Source organism: Aythya fuligula, chromosome 13 (genome assembly GCF_009819795.1).
Source record: "Aythya fuligula isolate bAytFul2 chromosome 13, bAytFul2.pri, whole genome shotgun sequence".
NCBI classification, from domain to species: Eukaryota; Metazoa; Chordata; class Aves; order Anseriformes; family Anatidae; genus Aythya; species Aythya fuligula.
Genome location: NC_045571.1, coordinates 6,999,276 through 7,022,262, shown reverse-complemented (window position 1 = coordinate 7,022,262; position 22,987 = coordinate 6,999,276). Strand labels below are relative to the sequence as shown.

The 22,987-nt window shown below is 44.4% G+C and overlaps 1 protein-coding gene across 3 annotated transcripts in view; it reads right to left on the bottom strand.

Moving 5' to 3' along the window:
* KIAA1210 (KIAA1210 ortholog) overlaps window positions 1-19,665 on the bottom strand; it is a 43,612-nt gene extending 23,947 nt beyond the window's left edge. Inside the window, exons 1-3 of one of the 3 annotated variants that reach the window (XM_032196588.1) lie at window positions 19,481-19,665; window positions 5,185-5,261; window positions 80-251 (exon numbers count right to left, since the gene is read on the bottom strand). In XM_032196588.1, the coding sequence (XP_032052479.1) occupies window positions 80-251; window positions 5,185-5,261; window positions 19,481-19,542 (311 nt within the window). In that variant the 5' untranslated portion in view covers window positions 19,543-19,665. Of the gene's footprint in view, window positions 1-79; window positions 252-5,184; window positions 5,262-5,466; window positions 5,626-14,864; window positions 14,909-19,480 lie in introns of those variants that run through there. The other 2 variants (XM_032196590.1, XM_032196589.1) reach the window with 2 other exon arrangements.
* Window positions 19,666-22,987: the final 3,322 nt, after the last annotated feature.

Genomic DNA, 22,987 nt, shown 5'->3' with positions numbered 1-22,987 from the left:
AGGGGCCAGCCTGTGCTTTCATCCCATTGCAGCAAGAGGTCTGCCCTTATTTATTTATTTTCCTTCCCCGCCAGCTTACCCAGCCTCCTTCGGTGAATGAAGTGCATTAGCCTCGTCGAGCACAGAGATGCTGACATCGCTGCTGGACTGGCTAGGTTTTAAATTACTCTCCCCCCTGGGAGGTGGAGGCTCTTTCCTTTTCTTCTTGGCAAAGAAGTTCTTGAAAGTCTGAAATTTGGATTTTTTCTTTCCTGCAACATGAGAAAAAAGAAAATTTATGGAAGTTGGAGGTGTTGCTTAGCTTGGAGAATGTTTTCCTTTTAAATTTTGAAGGAAGCTTATGGACAGCCACAAGCAGGAGCAGCCCATTGAGTTCTAGTCAGCTGCCTTGTAAATAATTCAGTGCTGGAGTCTAGTGAAAGGTGAAGCTGCAGTTCTTAGATGTGCTGCCTATAAAGCAACACTGACATTAGGTTGACAATGGTGGTGGCTACTTAGGTTCCAGTTTATGAAAAATACACAGAATGTATCTATCACAACTGACAAATGATCATGCAAATCATACAAATTATACTTAATATTTTTTCAATAAAACAATTAACATTTTAAAGTCTTTAAATGTTTCATTTAGCTTGGTTTATTTCTGCTTTTTCTTTATTCAGGGCTGTAAGGAAACAAAAAGATTAAAACTGGCAAAGGAATCCATAAACCCTAAAACCAAAAGATCTGTTTTCACACTACATTAGTGCCCCAAATTAAAATCAACAACTCCTCGAAGGTTAGTGGAGCAAGCTTAAGTTAAGACATTCCCCTGCAGAACACGAAACCCTCAAACACAGCAACCCTAAGAACATGATTAGAAAACTGCTAAGCTGACTTCACATTTTCCATTGTCCAAACGAAAAGAAATACAAAAAGAGAATAGACCATAAGAACCATAATTAACTTCTTTCATTTTTAATAGCCTTAGATACTTTCACATTCTTATTTATATTTTCTTTCAGCACACAAAAGCTGTGTTTTGTCACTGACTCTTACATTGAGGGGTCATTTTGGGGTGGTTTGGGCCAAGCTATTGTACTGACCCCCGTGGTTGACTTAAATACGTATGCAGAGCAATAACATCATTGCATATCAGAGCCAAATTCATTGTTCAATTAATACTTTACAGCAGTTGGCATAATAAATGCTCACAGCTGGAGGATTCCTTAATAAGCAAGGCATTCTTTCCACGCAGTTATTGTCTTCTCCCAGCAATGATTTAGTCGGCAATGCTCTGCCTCAACGTGTGCCCTGTGTGTGTAGGGACTTCTGCCAACACGCCTTATCTGGGCTGAAACTGTGCCACCGCACAGCTGCATCGTGCATCAGACAGTAGGCACTTTGAGAAGTAAACAATGACACCGAGACCTGCTCACCCTGTCTCCTCCCAGCTCTCGAGATGGGTGCCAGCAGCACACGTCAGGACATACAAGGATGCTGCTACACCGACCAGCATGGCCTGACGAAAAGGCACCTCTCTGCAGAGCAGTAGTTGTCAAAGAAGACGTGCACTTTGCTTTTCCAGTGAGTTGGGCTGTCACTGGGACCAAGCTATTTTTCCAACAATTTAGTGTAAAATGATCAATGGATTTCCACACACCTAAATAACAACGAGATGTGGTGCTCCTATGGAGGGTTTATCAGCAGAAGATCTCAGAAAGCTGTGTATCAGGCAGTAAAAGAATGATGTAGTCTCAGAAAATAAAGGATAAATTGCCTCCCTTGGATGCCAGAGCTGAGCCCAAAGCTTTTAGAGTTGTTAAGACTCTGTCATGGGGCTCAATGAGTTTTACACTGGGCCCAGAGCAGGAGATGGTAAGAAAAGACAGGTCACACAGCAATCCGAAGAGCACAGTGCCTCCCAACGAAACAAGTGTGTTGACTGAGACTGCAGTCTTTAGAAATGCCTCTCTACCATTACTACCATTCACATCAGTAGCTAGACAACCTACATGGTATTCTTTTGGCAAACTGGACAAAGCAGAATTGGTTTATTTTAGATTAGCAAAACAAAAGATTAAAATGAAGCAGCACCCCAAAATTATCAATCCATCAATGTCTGCTAGCACACTCCCGTGACTGAAAGAACAAAATGGCAGATGTTGCTGCACACAGAGAGCTTTGCAACTTAAAGGCAGTCTAAATGAAAAATAAGGACATTGACAACAAGGAAGTTTGATTCTAGTGCAAGTATTACTGATGAGCATAATTAGATGTTAGTATTGCCAGAAGAACCAGGAGGATGTTAAAAAAAAAAAAAAAAAAAAAAACACACACAAAACACAACCAACAAAAAAGAAGTGGTCCTAAGGACAAGAACAACAGACACAAGTCCTTCCACAAAGGAGAATATTGCCAGGGAGAACATTCCAAATACTTGTTTAGATCAGAAGTGGTGCTAACTTTAGAATGGAGCCCATGGAAAAGGTTCACAAGCACTGCCAATTAGTAAACCTCAACTGGCATGGGACAATACTTGGGCATCGTTGTGAACAGAGAGTCCTCTGTTACTTCAGTACCTTCTCTAGCCTCTGATTTATTTCTGATGCGTGGGGCACATCCCCTCCAGCAATAATTCCTCTTCAGCTGGGCTCTGCTCAGCTGCACGCCTTCAGCTGTTTCAGATGAATGAGAAACACTCAGTTTCCCTGCAGTTCCAGAAGATGGGCACTTGCCATGTTATTACGCAAAGAAGATAAAATCACCCCTAGACACTTTGTGCTGCATGCAGATGAAAACTGTGGGGCTGCTCTGTGGCAGAGCATTTGACAATAAAGGCGCAGCTCAGAAAGATGGTGTTCAAATCAGTTTCCTGCTGCAAGCACTTTGTACTGCTGCTTTTGCACGCTGTTAAAGGGATGCCACGTTTCATTTAGAGGTGTCTACATCTCAGTGCACTGTGAAGTAGCCCAACATATCATTAAATTGGTACCGTGCTCCATGATAATTCAACTTACTGAGTAATGTGCGAGAGGATCTTATGACTTAAAATGGAAAAAAGCTGTTGCATAACAAAAACCTAGTCAAAACAGGGAGAGAAAATCCAAGCTCAGACAACTGCCTTTTCCCCAGTCACCCACTGATGAATAATTCAATGTAATAATTCACCACTGATGAATAAAATAATGTCATTATTTTTAAATGCTTACAGTTGTCAATATTCAATTAAGACATTAAAAACAAAATATTAATTTAAAGGCTAGTGCCCTAAAAAGCAAAAGTCCTCCCCAAAATGAACTCTAACAATTTAGCCCATTATAAGAGAAAAGGAGCAGGAATAAGCATTTGCTTTTTCTGTAAAGTTTATTTATTCTGTATTTTTTACTGCTTGTGTATTGCCTATTTCATGGTTTCTCCTGTGCACTGAGAGAATTAACGCTCTTTTTGCTCACTGTAGAGGTCTTCCCTATAACATAGAAGAGAGAAAGATACTTTTACCAGTGCAAAACTGAGACTGTAAAAAGCAGAGGGATTATCTGATTTAGAAGCTCAATTATCATATTTAAATCAAACGGATCATTTAGGGATATTCTATGCTGTCTTCTAAGGTGCACTCATTTTTTTCTTCAGCTCCAACAACTAGCTATTTTCATGAATAAGAATACAGGATATTAAAAAAAAAAAAAAAAAAGACAAGATTCTCAAAAAAAATACCACAATCCATGATTCTAGCTTCACAAAAAAATACTCAAGGCTGCCAAACAGGCAATAAAATTGTGATATTTAGCAAGACTAGCACTGGGCACTGAGAGTTTTTGGACAATTACCTTGTCACTACCGCTAAGAAGAAACAGTGTGCACTGGAAACTCTACAACTAGTCAGACAATAACATAACCCCCAAGAAGTTAATCTCATTGACTAGACTGTGAAGAGTGGGAATTTTAGCCTCCTAAAGCTTTTCCATTATAAGCCACTACAAAGAGGAAGAGATGATGCAATCCTACCTTACATGGGAAATACACAAATTTCCAAAAATTAAAACAACAACAAAACAAGATAGGTTTTTCCAGGTCTGGTTAAGTGTTTCTTGAATATCTCAGTAATAGTGCAGCAGCTTTTAACGTGATGAGTTTAGTTCAATTAGAACAAGTTAGAGGCAGAAATATTCCTGGTCTTTTTAGAGCCAATGCTTAAGCCAGCAAGCTATCTCCTGCCTTCCTTGTCAACAGGGTCAGGATTTGATCCATTTTCTGAATGTTTTCCAAACCTGAGCACAAAACGTGCACGTCTGGGTTTCACACAAGATTACCAGTGTGTCCCAAGTAGCACTGGACAACGTCATCAACTAGGTTATAAATTCAGGAAACCAGCCACTACTGGGCATCCACCACCCCTTCCTTCACCACTATCCATCTTCCACACAGGGTTCAACTAAGAGTTGCTTTGCTATTTGATTTTCTCCCGTACCAGTATTCTGGTGGTGCCAAATCTATTTCTAAAGGATGAAGCAAGCTGGTCTTTGAAACACTGAAACATTGAAGATGACTGTGAAACATTAGCCAAAAAAAATCAACTGGTATGACAGCCACTTCTGAAATGCTTCAGCTATTGTGGTATTCTTCATACTTGCTTAGCTCCTCAAGAAAAGTCTGAACACTGGCAAAAAGGATTTGCTTTAATTAACACAGCTCTGGCATAAGTAACATATTTTCCTTTCTTGTCTATTATTCCATTCCCTCATGGGTGCCTGCATCAGCCCATGCCACTGGATGAAAGAATAAGTAACAAATGGTTGTCTGTGGCCAGAAGCAGAGAATAAAGCTGCAGCAGGGGCACTCACAGCTCCCACAGGCAGAGGCTAATACAACAGTTGGCTACCATGCTCAGCCCCCAGCTCTGTGGCATCCACCAAGGCAGGCACGACAAGCAGCTATTCAAGCTCTTATGTCCTAATTTTTTGAAAATCCAAGGCAGATTCAGAAAATACTAACCTCCATCACATTATGATCCTCCAGTACTGCGCATTAAGGGTCCTTTTCATAATATTGCCAGCTGGCAATGCCACTCAGGAAAAAAAAAAAAAAAAAAAAAAAAAAAAAACCTAAACCTGCAAAACGAGTCATCACAGACATTTCCCCCAGCTTGAAAAAAATAAACCTTGACTTTCAAATCAGCTCCACATTTGGAGAACTACTGCTTACCTGTGCACTCTTCAACAGTCTCTCCTGTTTCAGGTGACTGTATGACGTCTGTTGGCCCCGTAGCCATGATATAGTCACTGAAATAGAGATGAAAACATTGGTTAAATTTTCGTCCACCTTCACAGATTACGATCCCACCCTGCTGCTGTGTTCCCAAATGCTCATCACAAACACAGCTTGCACACTTGTTTTGCACCTGAGCCACAGACCTTTTCCACATTTTTCAGTGACACTTATTTCTCCAGCCAAAACAAATAAACTAGTCTTACTTTGTGCCAGTACCTCTCTCTTTTTAGGAATCCGGGATCAAAGCTTGTATTACATGAAAATGTGACCAGCAAGGACTGTAATGCTTCCCAGCCTCAGAATAATGAGTCTTTATGCACACGCTTTGCTACAGACTGACAGCTCCATGCTACTGTAAAAAACATCTTAAATAAGAGCTCTGCTGCCGAGGGTGCATGTATTACAGTGTCCTTACAGCAGGCACCAGGCTAGCCTGTCAGCATTATTAAAATTAGTTAAGCATCAGCACTGAACCATCATTCTGGGCTATGCTGCATTTGTGGAAACCAATAGATCAAATTTATTTTGGTTCCAGTGCAATCAGCTTTTAGCCACAAGCTTTGAAACCTTATCGCAAGCAGGTCTATTGATCAACCACATTAGCTGACGGCATCATCTTCCTCCCCGATGAAAACAAAAGTTCGGTCTAGTTTTAAGATCATTCAATGCTAACTGGCTCCACTTTGTATTTTCCAAGGCTCCTAAACGGGTGTCTGTCAGAAACAAAGGGATTAGGCAGCAGACCGCAAGAGTTACAGTACAAATGTCAAGCAACAATGGAAATGTGACAGTTTAGCAAGGCAGCTCATAAATATTGTCCTTTGTTAGAGGAGATATCCAAATGATACATTTACATAGTTAGCAGTTCCAGTGTGCTATGTCAGGGTTTAAAGAGTAAGAAATCTTCACAAAGAAATGAGAATACCCATACAAACAAATGAAAATACCCCCACAAACAAATGATAATACCCACAAACAAATCTTGTCCCCTTTTTTGCACAGAAATGGTTTATTTTCCACCTCAAGTGGCACAATACTGCTAAATTACATAGCTTAGGTGCCTACTTGGCCAGTCAGCAAACTCTTGCATTCCTTCTGTATCAGCCACACCTGTAATCTGTTATGGCGAAGAGCACCACTACTTCCCTGAGTCCATGGGCAGCCCAAGTCCTCAGATAACCTTAAAAGAGAAGGTGTGTAGAGGAAATGGGACTGTCAAAAAAAAAAAAAAAAAAAAAAGTAAAAAAAAAAAAAAGGTAGCAGGCCATGGAGGAAAAAGGCAGGGCTCCTGCAAGAAAGCAGAGAGAGGAAGCGTGCCCTGTACTACCTGCTGCCATGCTGCTGACCTCTAGGTAGAAACGGAGCAGACGGACTGCAGTTTTCTTCTGGTTTAACTCACCTAGAGGCAGCGAACACAGGAGTGCATTAACACACTGTGCTTCCAAACAATCTCATCTCACCTTGCAAAAAAGGCAATGAAAAAGTCATTGCAGGGACCAGGACTGATTGTGCCTTTGTTAAATAAGATGCACAGCGGTTTGAAACAATTGGCTTTGAAACAATTGTTAGACAATACGCAGAAGCAACAAAGAGTAAGACTTTTAAGATCTTCCCTTTTGGATGATCATAACCATTCAGCATTTCTCCTTTTTCCATTCAGGTCTCATCAATTATCCATGGAAATGTCTGCATTTCCTGCATATTTTGATTAAAGTGGTCATCAGCAGACTTTCTCATAGATTCTCTGTATGAAGAAGAAATTTGGACCCATTTTTTCCCCCAACTTTATACACAATGCATATTGTTAGATTTATCCTTAGGGAAAGGGAAATGCATTTGAAATAAAACATTAAGACAGTGCTCAGCACATTTACAAGGACAAACTGGCAAGTCCCCAGACTTGCTCTTCTTTTCCCAGACTGCGAGTGGGACTGACTTCTGGCTCATTCACACCTCTAGCTTCTGCTTTGCTTACCTTCAATAACAAGAAAGCAAGGCAAAATGTTGATTTCAGATTCAGCTTTGTTTTTGCTGGCTCTCCATTTATTTAAATTACTCCATCATCTCAGCTGCTCACTCAGAACCCCTCCAGTCCTTGGAGATCCTTTGACTGTTGTGTTTATTACAACAAGCATTTATTTCCATTTGGTGTATCTCTTATACGAGTAGAACTATAATTGCAGAGCAGTTCAGCTCCGAGGCAGTCTCTTTACAGTCAAATCAGCTCCTGCATTAACTCAATTTTATAGCTGAGTTCTCTGGGGCATATGGAGGTCAAGTGTCAATTGCGAGGGTGCATCACGAGTCTGCAACTGTGCCCCCATTTAGGACCTAAAGCTCTAAGTTAACAAGCATTGAAATAAGAAGAGAAAAAATATTTACAGCCAAGTGTAAATTCCATCATTAAAATGATGACGTACCTGAAGGAAAGTTAGCACTGAGATAAGTGCTTCAAATTCTGGTAGCACTCTGCTTTATTTTACAAGAGAAAAGCTAGCAAAAGTTCTGGGCACCAAACCCTAGCCTGAGGATTAATGTAGCAGAGAGAATGAGGACAAAACCTCGTCAATACGAACACATGTGAGTGCACAGGCATTAACGGATCGAACCCCCGACATCCACCACTTGCAGCCCTTAATGACAGCTGACAGACGCAGCGCTGCGCGTGGTCGGGATGTATCGATACTGCCCGCCCAGCTCAATCAGCTGTACTCACCACGTGCACCCCGCAGGCTCCCCCGGAGCACTGCACCACGAGACGAAGTTCTAAACAGATGCTGTATGCACATCGATTTTTAGTGATAAAGTATCAGATGAAATAAGGGGCCTTTTGGAGCAGCATTTCCAAGGCTCGGCATGCCAGGAGATGCTAGAGGACAGCTGGGAGAAGGTGCCCACCAAGGGACAAAGCAGGCTCTCTCCTCGGTGGCAGCAGTCACAGCAGAGCAGTGGTGGAGCTGTCAAGCATTTTGAAGGCATATGTGTACTTTAAAGGCATACAGCTCCCACAGTTTAAAGCTTTCCTTATGTTCAAAGCAGGCAACAGGACCTAGTTAGCAATCACTGCTACACTGATGTGGTTTATGATAGATCTGGGCTCCCTGCTATACATACAGCACTGCCATTAATAACCCTGCTGAGTTACATTCACCTGGAGCTCTTCAACTCATTAGGGCAACTCTTAAGTCCTAAGAGAAAACACTCCAGAAACAGGAGAAATAACCTTGTCTCTCTTTTACAATCTGGAGCAGCAGGACAAATATTTAGAGTGCTCTACAGGAAGGCAGTGGCTGGGCAGAAGAAATGCAAAGCCGGGTTGTGTCTGACTATTCCCTTTTCCCAGCTAAGTACATTACCTGAATAAGTGTATCACGTGGGGGGAAACATGCTAACAGCAAAGACAACTCCCTTCCCTCCTCGGTTTGCGTATTTAAGGACTGCAGGGAAGTTAACATTGTACAGCACTCAAGTTTCCCACATTTGACAGAGGCCCAAGACAAACAGACATGCTTTCTGCTCAGCCTCACAAAGGAGACACAGCCTCCTTGCTGTCTCTGCATCAGACCAAAGAGATGGAGACCGCACAACGAGCAGGCTCCGTCCCCAGCTTCTGGTTTCTTCAGTTCAGTCCCATGCCTCTGCACGAGCCTTCTGGAAGGCCTTGCAAAAGAGATCAAAGGAGATGCTGACCCCTGAACAGTCGCCTTCCAAACAAATAAAGGCTTGAGAAAATAAGGACTCAATACCACCAGGCACTTCATTCGTTCAGTATCTTCATACCCTACAAGAGACAGACAACGAGAAGCGGCCACGAGAAAGAGGTGGCATTTTAGCCTGGAGATTTTAAAGACCCATTTCCTCCAGGCTACAAAAACCAAGCTTGTGCTCAGATTTCTGGACACACGCTTTGCACAGCAAGATGGGTCAGCACCGGGAAATGCAGGCCCCTCACCTGTCCTGCAGGACAAGCCCGTGGCCAGCATCCCCACCCAACACACCTGGAGCTGCAGCAGGACCTCGAGAAAAGCCCCCCGTCTGCCCTGAGCACAGAGCTTCATAAAAACACAGGATGCAGGATGGTTTAGTATTCACATTACATTCTTCAGCTGAAGGTGACAGGTTAAATTGTTACTCTGTCTTATTAAGGCACGTTGGAGGACTTTGTTCTGTCAAAATGGGCTTGATTGCTTCCTCCCTGGGAACGCTATAGGCTAGCCATGGACTTGGCAACCCACTGAAAGTAAGGGAAGCAAAATTGTCTTCGGTTTACCCTCTGCAACCCCACTGAACAGACTCTCAGAGCTAATCACAAAGCAACAGCAGAGCCAGCGAGGTTTCTATTCAATTTTCATGTCCCTTGAGCCCATCACCAACTCCACAACCAAAGCTCCCGTCGCTGTCTGTGCAGCGAGCCGAGCAAGCTGCTCTTCAGGGTCCCTGTTCAGGGAACAGGCTGAATGGTGTGGGATCCCACAACCAACCGGGCTCAAGCAGGGTCCTGCCCAACACGACAGTGGGACTGGGACCTGACCTCGCACAGCCGATCCCACTCAACACTTTTTAGAGTTTCTAGGATGAACTGCCCCCAGTTTTGGCCAGCTGGATGTTTTTCCAAACCCTACCTGGTCTGAGCCTCATACAACTGTGGCTGTTTCAAGCAGGAATAGGGGAATGGCACAAACAGCAGCTTACGTGAGGCCTCTTGCTGCCACCTCCATTGATAACAGGGAGGGGTGGGGAAGAAGTTTATAAAGTTAATGAGTACTGATCCTGTCATTTCTACGGAAAGAAGAGCTTAGGAAAGTTTAAGGTCATTTTCAAAGGATCACAGATCAGGAAGCCTAGACAAGCAACTTGTCAGTATTTAGTATCAATAAAAATGCTCTCCCAGGAACAAGTAGGGGTCATAATTCCCCACAGCATCAGAAACCACTCAGCTGCTACCCTTGAAGAGATATCCAGAGCAAACAACCTTTCACATAAAGAGATCTACAGCCAGCTTTCACGCTTTGCATTCAGACAACACCCCCTCACCGTGCTTGGTCCCCAGACCTGGGCTTCACAGGGAAGGCTTGCCAGAAGACAGGTCCCAGTGTGCTGAACTCTCTTTACCTACAGTCTGCTTTGAGCAGCCTCTGACTGCTTCTGAAGGATTTCTGCTATTCAGAAGTGCATTATGTGCTGCCCTCCCAGCGAGTGTGTGTGTAACACTAATGGAAAGCAGCTGGTGGGCTGAAGCTGAGTTAAAAAAATAAAAAAGGAGCAGGAGGAAATGCCTTTCATACAGTCACACGGGCTCAGTCTGTAATTGTGTGAGAAGCCAAAAGGATAAGAAGGGGGAAGGGCATACGAGACAAAAAATATTTGTAAGCTACTGGAGAAAACAGAGTGGAAATGCACTCTGCAGCGTACGTACGTGGACTTGTGTGAGCTCAAAGCTGGGGCAGGTACAGCTGAGCAGTGCTGGTTTGTATTCAGCTCGGGATGCCCAGCTCAAGTCTGAGCAGCCCCACTTTGCAATGGCTGGCACCCACAGCAGACACTGACCTGTCTCGGGCATGCCCTCGTGCCCCTAATTACTCTGCAGAGCTTATTAGCACAACCTCGTGCTGCTGCTGTCAGTGCAGGGATCCCTACTGCAAGTCTGCTTCAGCACAGACAGCAGAATAGCCACCTGTTTGCCAAAAACTAAGTGCTTCTGAACAGCCCTTCTCTGACAGTAAGTTACAGCATAATTTTTCCAGTGCATTTTCTGGTCTGTACAAATCAGGGGAAACGCAAGAGAACTTTGCTCAAATCAAGACTGGCACTAACTCAGTCATGAACTAAGCACACACAAAAGCCCAGCCAATGCTTTGGGCCCCGACTGCTTCTGTTGTAAAGGAATGTACATTAACTGACCCAGCTGAACTGCACCACTTGGCACCAGCGTAGGTATAAGTCAGTGCTTTTCCCATGTAGTAATTCTTCTTTACACTACCACACTGGGGAAGTTTCAGGAAACAGCTGGAATGAGGATCTTCTTCCACTCTTCCTAACGAGAAGCAACAGAAGCAGCAGAGTCATCCAGCAACGGTACGAGGAACCAGCACGTTGCCAGCAGCAGGAGACTCCCTCAGATCCACTTGACGTGGATACAGCTGGCGAAGTGGGGAGGGAGGGGAAACACGCACTTAACATCAACACGGACGTAACCAAAGGCAGTTAGGGAGTTACACCAGAAAGCTCTGCTGCCTTTGGAAACAGCTCCACGAGCAGAGCAGCAGGAAGCGTCCAGCCACTATCACTGAAGAGCAGGCATGCCTTACGCTAGCAGAGTCACGAAGCCGGAGTCAAGTACAGGAATAAAAGTCAAGCTGACTGTCTCTGCCTCTGTCACTGGAGTCCAGGGCAAACGGCAGGGCTGCCAACAGGACCCAAAATGTTTATCACTCAGCCTTGAGCTTCTTTGCCTGTGGAATCGCAATGGTCACGCTGAATGCCTGGAAAGCTTACCAAGCAAAGCACTGCCTCTGCTACAGGAGACCAGCACGTTGGGACCTTACCAGTTGACTCTGCTACCAGCTGCTACCGCTACAAATAAGTTACAGAAATCATAAAATTTCACAAGAGTGGCCTGCATATCTGCCGTGTTCCTGTATTTGGATCCTGCTCTGGTCCCCAAGATGTTCACGAGAAATCATTACATCCTAGGCCTGAAAAAGGTCTGGAGAAAAAAATAACAAATTAAGCTGTCTGAATATTGCAGGGAAAATGAGGCTGAAACAATAGCTATCTCAATGCCAGAACTGAAACGTGGGACTTGAAGCTATGTCTGAAGCTTTTTTATTTATTTATTTTTCCAAAACTGTCCCTCATCCCTCACTCTGTGGGATAAAGAACAGCCTACAGAGGGGAAAAAGTAAAAAAAAATAAATAAATCTCTAGGTAGATCAAACTCCCCAGAACACATTGCTTCCAAGATATGTTAATAAAGACATTTAATGCCTAGGAATTTAAAGTACACTAAAAAAGAAACAAACAAACAAAAAAAAAAATAGTGACTAACAGAAATTTCCGCGGCTGACTGTGTCACAAATGTTCACTCCAAGGATCAAACTCTTACAAACAGCCAGCCATCTTTTGGCTATACAAGAGAGCAAATAAAATGCAGGCTTTGTGGTCTCAGAGGCTGCCTTTGGCAGGAAGGTCAGGAAATCTCTTCATGTGAAGTCCCCAGACCTAGCCAGGGCAACATCTACTGGCTGTACACACGCGAAAATAAAAACAAGGCCAGTTCCCTCCTATGTTGAAACAAACTGCATCTGGCTGGCTAAACCCCGTGAGCTCCCACGGTTTCTGGAATTCAGACCCCATTTTGGCTGCTGATCTTAGCCAGAGCCAAAGGAAGGCCTGGGGCAGCTTCCACGCTTGCAAAAGGAGCTCTTCTGGAGCTCTGTGGGGAGTCTGAGGGTCTCCCTGCATATGATTTCACTGAAGTCTTCTCCTGTCCCTGCTCTTTCCTCCTGGCAGCTCTCCCTGCAGCCCAAGTCAGGCACCTTCCGAGGCACGCTGTCTTGAAGGACAGGAGAATTGTGAGAGCCAAGGGAGGTCACGCATGTGCTTCAAGCAGTCCCTGAGCCACGTGTGTCCCCAGGCTATCTGCTGGCTTTTCTCTTTCATACGAGCAGCCACTACAAAGGGATCCCACTTCTCCAAGGCTGCAGCCACAAACACCCCTCCACAACAAGACCAGCTGAGCCAGCGCTGGCTTGCACCAATGGAGCATCAACTGCATTTGGCCGTTTTGAAGGAGGTGGTGGCATCAGGGAGAAAAGGGGACAAAACAGAAGAAAATCCCAGGAGGGGGACACCAAGGGCCACAAGAAGGGGCACTGACAAGAGGATGTCATGGAAAAAAAAAAAACAAACAGGCAGGGACAGACATTCTGTAAGGTCTTAACAGGCCAAGCTCTGCAAGGAAGGAAGCAATGAAGAGATTTGCATTTTTTGAAGCAACACAATGAACTTTCAACTTCTGGAATATTCTTTTCTCTAAACTGAGAGGATGGAAAATAATTTACTAGAGTGAATCAGCAAATAATTCCTCCGCACCTCTGTCAGGTCTGTATTCCCCCCATCCACACAGACAGTTTGATGACTACATCTGTACATCTACAGAGCAATTCTGAGCTCGAGTGTATAAATACATCCCGCTCGCATCTGAAATACCGTGTGGATCAGAACTGTGTTGTTAGATGAGTGATTCTGTGCCTGGCAAAAGCACACGGTTACATATTTCTTAGAATGAATAAGCATAAATGAATCCATCATGAATAAAAGTCAAACATTTAGTTCGCTAATTAGCACCAGATCCTTGAAACTCTGAGGCCAAAAGAAACAACCACCACAAAAATGTGAAGCCGGAATGCCGCTTTAGCTCTGGCTGCATGGTTGGAAAGCAGAATGAGGCTGCTTTGTCTGCCCAAAGTCACCCTGCTCTGACTGGAAGTGCTACAGTCCCCTCTAACCGTGTCACAGATATGGAGGTGCTACGGCACGGTGACAGGATACACAAGACCACTGAGTACCCTGGTACCTGAAGGCCTGTACGAATGCAGCAGCACACACTGAAGTAACGACAGAGTTAAACAATGAGTAAGGACATAAGGATGTGTGTGGCCCAGGTCTCAGCGTCTTCGTGTACATCGTGTCGGAAATATTGAGCTGTTAGCACAACCCTGACTGCTACACGCCTGATGAGCAGTGACAGCTCAGCATCTGCATGCAGAATCAGGCAGGATATTAAGTGACTGGCTTTAATTTGTTTAAACAATGACTCCCACAATGGAGCCTCAGAGGGCCACCTGCTACCTCAACACAAATAACTATTACTGATATAACAACATATGGAAAAAAAAGAAGTCTGCAGTTCATATTTGCTGTATTCAAAATATTTCTGAAAACTCCTCGATGCATAACAGTACCAACCTTGAAATGACAGCGGATTTAGCTCAGAAATACAAGCTTTGATGACTGTAGTGTAGAGCGTCTGGTAAGAATCAATGCACATTGTGCTCAACTGTTTTCTTACAGCAGCAGCCCTTAGGAGAGCAAAAGTAAAAATTCAGCCTTGGAATTACCTTGGGTTTCTGCCTGTCTCCCCACAGGCAGCCTCATCTTGGAGTTTCCCAGGTTTGCTGGTAATCAGCTCTAGCTGTGCTACGCTAGCTCAGGTAGGTTATCTGTTGGAAGCACAGCTTGGAGCTAGTACGTTTTTGTCTTAAGTATCCATAGCCAGATTTCAGCTCAGAAAGCCATTTCCAGGCCTTCATATCACAGCTATTAAGCTTTCCAGACCTCTGTACATGGAGGAAATGGTAAATTCATCTCTCCATTTGGCTGAAAGGATACAAAGCTAGATGCTCTGAGCAGCAGAAGATTCATAAGGAGAGAACACAAGGAAAATCATGACAAGATGTTTTCAAGGCTCAATCTGGCAAGATAAGATGGACGAAAAACTGGCAGGCAAATGGTGCAGAAGAGTGAAGATCACATTCAGCAGATTGTCCCAAGCCAAGAAGCTTCTGCTGTGCTGTAAAATAAGTAGGACGGGCAGCGTTAGGGGCACTCACCCATCAGACACTCAGTACCTTGGTGGTAGGGAAAGGGCTGTTGTGCTGAAACCAAACGGACACGGCTGCCTGGAATTCCTCTGCCTACAGCCAGCAGACGCACCGCATCGCAGTGGCTGCTAAAGCAAACACCATCCAGAGAGAAGTGTGAAGAGGAGGAGGAGGACTGGGAGAGGTGGGGTGACTCACTGGCCGTATTAAGCCACAACTGAACTTCTCACACAGAGATGAGTCAAATGGAATGAATCAACAAGCAGAAATAGTTGAGCTTTCTGTTAATAATACAGCACCATTGTACCAACTGTGCACAACCGCCTGCAGTGCCATGGCTCTGCCACCTCCTGACTGCTTTTGCTCACCCTCTCTATTATTCTTGTGTAAGAAAACAGGGCTTCAATCTGTGTGCATTTAATAAAAGGCGTGACACTGAACAAGCCCTGTGAGCTGAAGACAAAACACTCCCAAATGTCCAAACGCCCTCTACATTGCTGTGTACAGGAGCAAGCTCTCAGGCTGCCTCCTGGAAGATTCCCAAGGGATCATAATGCCTGGGGAGTCCTTTCTGCTCAGCACCCCTTCTCTGACTTGGCCCTGGCTGGGAGAGCTCTCCACTTTCCAAAAAGCACCTCCCTTCTGCTCAATGCTTTGCCTCCTGTACTCCCCACAAGCCGTTTCTTGAAACCTGGTATTGCCACCTCTGCATCCAGGGATTCTCTCTGCACTGGTGAACTTACTTTGCTGGGCAGGAACCACCTTTCATAACCAGAAAAAAAAAAAAAAAGAAAGAAAAAAAAAAGAAAAAATACAACAAACCATTGAAAAACTGTTTACGAGTGATTCTTGCCCTCATCAGGAAATAGCATTACTATAACAATATAACACTAAAGCAGGTAACCACATGCATTTCAGGATACCAACGTGATCCTGGGATTCACTGGCTGCTCACAGACCTCCAGAGCATCACAGGACCAGCTCTCGTAGGAGGCTGCTGCCACTGGGCACCATGGCTCCCAGGCAGCAGCACTGGGGAAGCTGCGTGGCCTCCTGATGGCTGACAGCCTGGCCGAGCCCAGGTACACGTGGGGATGCCACCACAGATGGGGACAGCCTCAGTGCCTCGCTGTGAGCCCCGTGCCCAAGCACATGTCAAAGAGCCGAGCATCATGGGCAGTCCCCGCTGTAACCCTAATGCACTGACGTGGTTCCAAAAAGCGAGAGACGCCGCAGGAGGCGAATGAGCTGCTGACGGAGAAGAGCAGCTCGTAATGGCCTGGAAGTGCCCCGCTCCCCACAGTGCCAAGTCACTACTTCAGCAGCACTTGGTGGAGCTTTAAACCGCTTCCAATTCACTTGCTAGTGTCCGAGCCCCAGGAGCAGCTGCTTGCTGCCGATGGGGAACCAAAGGCTCCAAGGAGCCTACACAGAAATAAAAGCTGTAGACGCACACTCTGCACCCTCCACTGTCCTCTGTGAGCCTCTTCAAACAAGCAGGGTTAGGGCAAGGGAGCTGGAGGGAAGGGTGCAGGGAACAGAGACCTCAGCTTAGCTGGCTATCGGTCAGGTAGGCAGCGGTGTAATGGCTTTGCAAGAATCCCCACAAACTCCAAAATCTCTTCCTGACACTCATCTGAACAGGCAACAAACACAGACAGCAACAAAGCAACAGCACCTAATCCAGACAACAAATTTTGCTTGACATTCCTAACGTCATTTTACGTTTGTAACTTCCATCTCAAAGTAAAAATACGTTGAAAATGATCCCGACGCATCCCTTGACCAACAGCTTTACCCAAATGCTGAACTTGTGCGCTCCTGTGCTGCAAACATCAGCTTTTTTTTTTTTTTTTTTTTTTTTTTTTTATAATTCCGGGCTACAAGAAAGAAATTAAATATGCCACTGGAAGTACAGAGGTTGGCACAGCAGAAGACATTCAAACCAAAATAAGTCCATAATTCTGGGATTGCTTGTGAAAGGCACCATGAAATCTTGAGTGACCACACTAACTCCAGACCAGTTAAACACATTTCCTTATAGTCTGTTACTGAAACCAGCTCTGAGCTGGCACACAAAGCCTTCAGCCAAATACTTTATATAGCTTCTAACACACTATATTTGTCTTTGGAAATTGGCAGTTTGCATTGACCATCACTGAACCTTACTATTCAAGCAACCACATTTTCAGCTCATAACTACATATTTGGCTAGTTTCAAAAGCTGAAAGACAGATATTAACAGATTCTTCTGCAGGCTTTAGAAAACTGTATCATGTCTGCCCAGAGCTGACGGATTGTTCTGATAGCGGGCTGGGACCAAGCACAATGAAACAAGGATGAGCTACAAGAGCCACAAACTTACTGGAAGAACAATTTAAGATTAACTAGCATCTGCAACCCAAATAAAGAAAAATACGAAAGCAATCTCCAACTTTTATTTCAGTGGATTAAGACTGGTGCTGTGCTGTGGAATTATCTGCGTGAGTTTTTTTGGTTTGTTTTAATGATGTGAGATCTCATAAGGGAGCACTCACGAAGCACAGGGGCAGAACTCACTGCAGAAAGCTCAGACTCAGACAGAAGTCACGGCAGCGTGCAAAAGCAGAGCCTTCACTAGGAAAACGTGGGGCTGCGAAGGCAAATGGGACAGCAGCACAGGAGAGAGCTCCCCCAAGCAGCTTTTAAAACAGCCCAGGCACTTCAGCTGGACGCAGCAACCCAAAGCCCTAGCAGGACCCCTTGCCAGTGGCAGTAGCAAGTTTTAAGGCCTGTGCAGAGCTCTGCTGCTTTGGCTAAACCGCTGCTTGTACCCAAGCCAGTTGTTTAAAACATCCAAATCATTTCATTCACAAAGCAAACGAACTCCTACAGGTCGAACAACTGTGTGAGGATTTGGGGAAGCCATTCCTGTAACACATCTAACACTGCCCAGAAAGACAAATGCTTTGTGTCAAACTCCCCAAAAAATTCATCCAAAATTCATCTCAGGCTCCAAACATCTCTGGTGCTGCAATTAATGTCTTAGGCTCATTTTAACTGCCAATAATCACATCCAAAGCAGCATATAAAATTTGTAAAGACTGTGAAGTATTTATAGTCACACTAATCCACTTGGGAACACATCACAAGGCTGAGACAACAGGATGAGGAACGCAATCTGCATATATACCCAGCATGGAGATCTAACTGAAGAGCACCCAGAAAGAAGAATTTGTTGAAAAAACAAAGCTGTTCTTTAGAAATCAGGTGCATTTCCACCTGAAAAGAAGTGATCATATGTCATATGAAAGAAGTGTCAGCTGCTCATACTTTACAGCCTCTCTCAGCCTTCCAAGTTTATCTTAATTGCATTAGATACTGGAGGATCTGGAGGAAAAACAATATAAATCAAACAAAGTAAATTGATTTTGTTGTCAGTTCAAGTGCCGAACCCTCTACCTTCATCAGGACTAATTCTCAGTCCTTTTGTCCGTTGTGATTGCATCCTCCCTCTTACCTAAGGCAGACTTACTTTCCAAATATTTAGATTCCTCTCATAGACACCATTACAATTTTCAAAGGAGGAGAAGGGGGATGGAATATGGGATGGAAATTCTAACTGAAATCCAGTAGGAATTGAGTGCCTTCAAAAATACATATTTCTACCAGAGTAACGTGAGACACTGTTGACACAAGGGATCCAACAGTTAGAAGAGGGAAAAAGAGAAAGAAGGAATTGTCAGCTTCACTATTGAACTGGCACTTTTTTCCCTTGCTAACCAAGATTTCATCCATACTTTTTGCTATCATCATTCATATCTGAAGCCTCAAGATACAATTTTGTTTGCCTTTGAATTTGCACTTTCTGTAATCCCGTACTGTATGCAAGAACAGAGCCCTCTACAGTCCACTGATGCAAATTGTCACCAAAAACCACTGCTCGTTTTTTTGCAGAGAAAATTTTGTTCCATTCCTTAGCAGAGAGAACATCCAAGGAAAAACAAAAGCTGTATTGACAGTGGTTTAAAGCACAAATACGAACATGCATTGCCCCATCCTCTTCTCCCTTTATAGCTCTCCCACAGAACATGATAGTGAAGCAATCAAAAATATTTACTTTAAATAAAATCAAATCTCTCAATGGGGAGCAATTACAGAGCACACCTCAGGTTGCTTATACAAAAAACTGAGCATATCGAGTTCTCAGAGAACATTTAATGCCAGATTTCTAGCTGAACATTTTTAAAAGCCAACCTGCATTTCTGTATTTCTCATTATTTGTTCAACATACACAATGTAGCTAATCAATAAAGAAGAGGACGTTTTTCCTTTTGCTATAATGAGACAGTAAAAGGTTCTTAATATCCTTTTCAGTATTTTGTGTTTGCCACTGGACATACATATATATATATATATACACACACATATCTGTGAAGGAAAAAAAGCATGACCGATTTTCATCATTTGTTAGTTCAGTTCGAGTTGATTTTTTGCACTTTATACTCCGAATGGCACATCAGTCACAAGGCACGAGCACCGTGTGCAGTGCTGCTGCTGAAATACAGGAGGGAGGAATTCCCAAGCACCCACCGGAGTCAGCTCGCTGTGGAAAGGTGGAGGGGAGGGCTCAGCATGGCACTTACTTTTTACTTTTCAGGCAACTGTAGAATCCAGCCATGGTCCTTCCCTGGAGGCGTGCGTGCATTTAATTCATCCTTGTGCTGGCACAAGGACTCTGCAGCTTCGTCTCCTGCTCACCAAATGCCCCCCCCTGCACACAAGGAAGGCAGCATGCCGATGCAATTACTAGCCAGATAAAGTTCCTGATCTGAGGCCCTCAGACTCTGCTGAACTGGGTCCAAGGAGGGCTGTGCCTGCTCCATAAATGGTTATGAATTGTTAACTCCCCCTTTTCCTGCCTCCTTCCAGCTCGTGGTAAGCACAGCATCCTAAGTGTAAAATACCACATGGCATTTGATTCTGTCTCCCCGCGGGACTAATGAGAGGCTTGGTTGTAATTAGGAGGCGAAGAAGCCCCGAGGACATTGTATCATTGCTGTTATTTTTTAAACAGAGAGGCTACAGAAAGCATTGCAACGTCTCTGAAATAACCACTCAAAACCGCCAGCATTCTCCAGCACACAAGGGGTGCGCAGGACCTTCCAGAACAGGCATTATCCCATCTCACTGTAAATCACAACCTATTCTAACATGCTACTCTGCACATTAACAGAAGAAAAACCTAAGTCCATGCAATATTGCAAGGTCAGGAGAGAAGCTCTGGAGTTTCAAGTAGCCAGGACACCCCTGTTAGAAAAATACTGCCCTGTGATGCCCCGCGGTGATACATGTAACGTTGGTACTCACTGCTACAACTCAGGAGGTCCTCACTGGGCAGCAAAGGAGGAAAACAGCCATGGTTTAATGCTGGGAACACAGCCCTGGGATATCCAAGCCCCAGGACAGCATAGCTGCACCCGTTTCTGGCATCACACCACATTCAACCCATGTGGCAATCCCCAGGCAGCCAGTGGCCCTGGTGAGGTGCAAGCAGAGGTGAGGCACCGCACATCGCGCTGCCCGCAGCAGCCAGGGTGCACCAGTCAGCACCAGTAGTGGTGTCAGCTCCTGGAGCCGCACTGCCTGGAAGGATCTCTGCTCTTGATTTAAAAAAAAACACACACACGTGTGCTTGAATGTAGTTAGTTCATAACTCTCATTGCTACAGAAGATTTATGCTGAGTGCTATAAAAGATCAGTAGAATACCGCATTTATTCTCGGCTAGTAGATAATATTTGAATAGTTGGGTCTGGCAAGCCAGTAAGGAATATCTTACAAGTACTTCGACATCAGGTCCTTTTGCAAATTAAGTAGCAAGACCAGATCTACGGTGGATTAGTTCTTCCAGAATATTATGAAAAACATTTTAAAACATTTCCCTTAGAAGTCTGAGGACTGCACCTCTGGCACAGAGTCCCAGAACTGCCTCATGCTACAGCAGTTTTCTAATGGTGCAGAACTTCACCATCTCTGAATGGACATCTCCATTTCTTTATTAACACCTGCTATGTAAAGGAAAGCTGTGACACAAATAATAATTGACATCAAGTGCAAGGGCCATCACAAGCAGAAACCAATAATACTCTAGTCTAGCTTTGCACTTAGCAGAAAAGAGAAACCTTCTACAAGCAGCCAACTTCAATGCCATCCACAGAAGAACTGGGAATCAAACCTGACCTCAAGATGTGGCTTCTCTTTGGAAAAGACACAAAACCACAGCTGAAGTTTTATCCAGGTGAGTTTTACTGTCAGCCTGAATTATTGCATTTGTCACAATGGCTCCACACTGAACTCCTCATCCTGAGAGGCAAAGGCTAGCTGGATTATGTTAATCTCCACTCATCAGAGGAAGTCCAAAGGAAAAAAGTCAAAACCAAGACTGGTTCTAGGGTAACAACCACCAGAACGGAATTCCCAGAGACCCCTGGGGAAGCGTTCTCACTGGCTTGGTGCACAAAACCTTGGATGGAGGACTGCATCTGAAATCTGCCTGCCACTTAGTTCAGAAAATGCTGCCAAAAGAAACTTTAATAGCAAGAAATGAAGGAAACCTCATTGGAAAATCAAGTTTGTATTTAAAAGCAAGAAAGATCAAGTAGCTTTCTAGTGGGAAGGCCCAATCCTAAAACCAGTGGAAGGATGTAATCCTGATGGCTTTGGGAGAATTTTGTCCTTTTAACTGGTGTAGAATAAGGCCCTCAAGCTTCAAAGGATTCTATTTTTTGCTAACATGAAGCAGATTCCCTGCCTCCTAACCACCTGAGATGGTTTGTGTTCAGAATGTTTCTTTTCATTATTCTTTTGTCTTTCATGTATTTGGTTTTGTCTTGAAGTTACTTGAACATGCAAATCCTCAGCTGTTGGTTTTCATTTAGGTCAAACATAGTCCTGTTCCCAGGAACTGGCAGTTTCACCACACACATTTAGAAAGATCCTTACTTTCCAAGAAGCACTGGTAAACAGTCATTAAAAATAATTACTCCACCTCGGGATTTAATCCTTTTTGATTCTCTATCTCCATATCAGTCTCCAAGCCACTTCATGGTAGCATTTCTCTGATTTTTCATCGCTAGCCCAGCTCCAAATAGCCCCACACTGAGTTTTCTGGGGATAGATCCGAGCTCTTAGATGTCGATAAACATCATGGCCCCAAGTCCAGAGGTAAATCAGCGCAAGTAAGCAGTTATGCGATGCTGATACAGGCCTTACAGCCAAACAGGAGCTGAGCTGCCATTAGCTCCCTGCTTGTTAAGTGCTAAATGAGAGGGCTGCTCTACTGCCAGTTAATTAATTAAAGCTGTTTTCAGCTTGGAAACTAGATGAACACCAAATAACCACAGTATACAGACCTTGGCAAAGCAACGATGGCTCTTTAAAGATAGGAAAGAGAGCAAGTTCAGACACTTGGATGCTGAATCAGATCTGGATTTCCTCTAAAGTTTGTGGCTTGGCTTGACTGAAATGGGCCATTCTGGACCCACTTTGACTTGAAAATTATGGCCTGTACCCCTTGACTTCTTCACACTCACTGTCATTGCTCTCCCTCCACAGCCCAACATTCTCACCACCCTCTGTTACCACTGTACTTTCAAATCTGCCTCGCTTTGTCTTCCAAGTCTGCAGGCAGAGCAAGAGGCCCAGGTGGCAAGCTGCCTGTCCTCAGGGTACCAGCAGGGATGGAAAGGCAGCGGCAGAGCTCCCAGCGCCTGTCAAACTTTCTGGGTTTGTTAGTTCCTCCAGAGGCAAGTCTGAGCAAGGCCCCGCAACCCGATCACTGGGAAACGCTTGCACTAAAATACAGCTCATAAAATCAGCGAGTTACTTGTTTCACGGGCACTTTCACCTGGGCCACTGCAGGAGAGACCTCTTCAAAGTAGGTAACCAACAGCAATGAGTAATCCAACAGGGGAAACTCAAACTGAGCTGAAGGCACTGGCCTGTTGCCACAGACACTTCCTACACACATACACGGGGCACACACCCGACAGCAGAGGTGTCAGGAGCTACACACACCACCAGCTATTCAAAATATGTTTCATGTCCATCAGATCTACTGCTTTACTTGCTGCCTCTTGCAGCCAGACCTCCA